At 46.3% G+C, this 2,820-nt stretch overlaps 1 protein-coding gene across 1 annotated transcript in view; it reads right to left on the reverse strand.

The window, feature by feature from the left end:
- Positions 1 to 292: 292 nt before the first annotated feature.
- RGS9 (regulator of G-protein signaling 9) overlaps positions 293 to 2,820 on the reverse strand; it is a 72,983-nt gene continuing 70,455 nt past the window's right edge. The window contains exon 19 of the mRNA XM_006833600.1: positions 293 to 434. Within this exon, the coding sequence (XP_006833663.1) occupies positions 293 to 434 (142 nt within the window). The remainder of the gene's footprint in view (positions 435 to 2,820) is intronic.

Here is a 2,820-nt window from a genome sequence, read left to right on the forward strand (position 1 = left end):
TCAAAGAGACTCTTACAAGTTAACATTTTATCGATTTCAAATTGGCAAGTAAGGTCTTCTGGTCCCCAAGTCTTCTGCCCAAAGAAGGGGAGGTCAGGAGGAACGGAAGAGGGTGGCCATGGGGGGCCCAACCTGAGCTTCTTTCCCTGTAGCCCACCCCAGTTGGTCTCTCTGACCCCCAAACATGATGTTAATGCACTTAGGTTTGAGAAGAAGCGAGCTGCATTTCATTCTGCCTTGCTGAAGCTCAAGGAGCAGTGGCAGGTGCTTCTTCGGGGCCGCTGGCCTCAGGTCACCCTGCTTTCCCCTCAGCCAGGCTCTCCCAGGGACAGATGACCTCCCGGTCACCCGCTGCGCCTGCCCCGCCGTCCTCCTCCGAGTCCATCAGACAGGTCCCGCTCCCTGTAGGCACGTCCATTTTGATCTGGAAAAAGCTTCAGGGGAGACAGAAAAGCAAAGGTGTGTGAGGCAGAGGAGACAATAAATCCCTAGCTTACCTGCCAGGTAACACAGGTACATGTACTAAAAGCTGATGTGCAATAATGGTTTGGGTGATCCCTTTTGCTGGGATGCTGGGATGCTGGGGTGGGATGGGACTTCGGGAGATAGAGTCTTTTCCTTCTGAATGGGTAACAGCCACAAAAATGCTTTGTTGTCATTTTCTGGGGCCTTGATAAATTCAAGATGTCTCTTGGGAACATTTCATTACTAGCAAGTCCGTTCTGACTCACAGTGACCCCACGCATGTCAGAGGAGAACTCTTCTCCACAGGGTTTCCAATGGCTGGTCTCTCTGAAGTAGATCCCTGGGCCTTACTTCTAATTCATCTCTTGGGGGACTCCAAGCCCAACCTCTTGGATCTCAGCTGAGCATGTTAGTTTCCTGTATCACCCAGGAACTCCTCTGTAGGATATTAAACAACAACAAAACAATCGCCACTGAGCTGATTCTGACTTATAACGACCCCACAAAACAGAGCAGACTTGCTCAATAGGGTTTCCCAGACTGTCATCTTTATGGGAACAAGATGGCCTCATCTTGGCTCCACGAAGCAGCTGGAAGGTTTCAACTGTTGGCTTTTCGTTTAGCAGCCGAGTGCTTTAACCACTGTGCCACCAGAGCAGACCATAGGATTGCTCCTTGTTGCTCATTTTTCACTCCCTTTAAAATGCCTTCAACTGAACAATTGGGCCGCTGAGTAAAGATCCTTTTAAAATCACATGCAGGGTGTGTGTGTGTTTGTGTGTGTTTGTGTAGGGAGCAAAATAGGTAAGAAGTGGTGTACCTGGTTCTCTTAGAAATAGGGAGGGGAAAGAACAAAACTGAGTTTCTGGAAACTTTCCAGAGGACAAGGGATTTGAGCGACCTGCTCCCCGGTGTGAGGCATTCCTGCTGTCACAGGGCAAGGACATTCTCCCAGGAGGGCATCCACCCTGGGCCCTGACCTCAACCCTAAGTCTCTCTGGACAGGCATGGACAGGAGGGGAGGCCTGGATCTTCAGGTATCCATGGCAACGCCAGGCCTTGCATAGAACCTGCCTTCTCTAAGGCCAGTCCAGGTCAAATGGGAGCATTCTGATTGGCACAGATGTCCCTGACTGCCTCTCCAAAACTATATAAGAGTGTGCTGATGCTGGGCTGATAACCTCAAGGTCAGCAGTTCAAACCCACCAGCCCCTCTGAGGGAGAAAGCAAAAGCTGTCTGCTGCTGTCAAGTCACAGTTTCCGAAACCCATGGAGCAGGTCACTTTGTCCTACAGGTTCTCTATGACTCAGAGTTGACAGGATGGCACTGGGTTTAATGTTGGGGGGTTTTTGTTGTTGTTTTTATAAGAACAGTTTTGGAGTCCAAAGTCAGGGTGTCAGCTGTGCGGATTGCTTATAAAGCTTTGAGGGAAATCTGCCTCATGCCTCTCTCCTGGCTCCGGGTAGCCACAGGCATTCCTTGGCTTGGAACTACAGCATCACATGGCTATGGGGTTTACAATGAACGTTTCCCAAAGAATTTACTCCTTGTAATGGGTCAGAACCAACTCGATGGCACTTAACAACAACAACAACTTGGATCCTGAAGGAACTCTGATAGTGTAGTGGTTATGAGTCAGGCTGTTAACCTCAAAGTCAACAGTTCAAAACTACCAGCCATTTTGTGGGAGAAAGATGAATGAGGCTTCCTACTCCCATAAAGATTTACAGCCTCAGAAACCCTATGCAGGGTTGCTGAGTTGGAACTGACTCCACGAAAAACAATCACCACCACTTGGTTCCTCAGAGATAATTTCTAAAATTTGGAAATGTCTCCAGTGCTGAGTGTGTTCTTCCCTTTTGGTCTTTAAATTCCAGGTCTTTGCACATTTCATTATAATGTTTGACTTTGTCTTTTTAACCTATCCTTTGTCATTTTCTGTTCAGCTCTTTATTTCCTCATTTCTTCCATTTGCTTTAGCATCTCTATGCTGGAGAGCAAGTTCTGACATCCATTTTTGTCTTTTTTTTCTCTTCCTTTTTTTTTTTTTTATGTATAAATTGTTTAATGGAAAACAAATTTGCTCTGTAAACGTTTACCCAGGTCACAATAGAAAGTTCAAAAATACATATACACACAAACCCCTGAGCCTATCCTATAATCTTGTTTTCTGTTTCTGTTTTGTTTTTTTAAATGTTTTATTGTGAATTATGTGATAGTTTACATGGGAGAACATTAGTCTTACATTCATCCTATCTTATATCATTTCATTGCCATGGTTACAATCCCCTCCATGCATCATCAACCAACCAAAGGGTATACCCTGCAACCCTGACCCCCAATCGTTAGCACAC

This window comes from Chrysochloris asiatica, unplaced genomic scaffold (assembly GCF_000296735.1).
Source record: "Chrysochloris asiatica unplaced genomic scaffold, ChrAsi1.0 scaffold00007, whole genome shotgun sequence".
NCBI lineage: Eukaryota > Metazoa > Chordata > Mammalia > Afrosoricida > Chrysochloridae > Chrysochloris > Chrysochloris asiatica.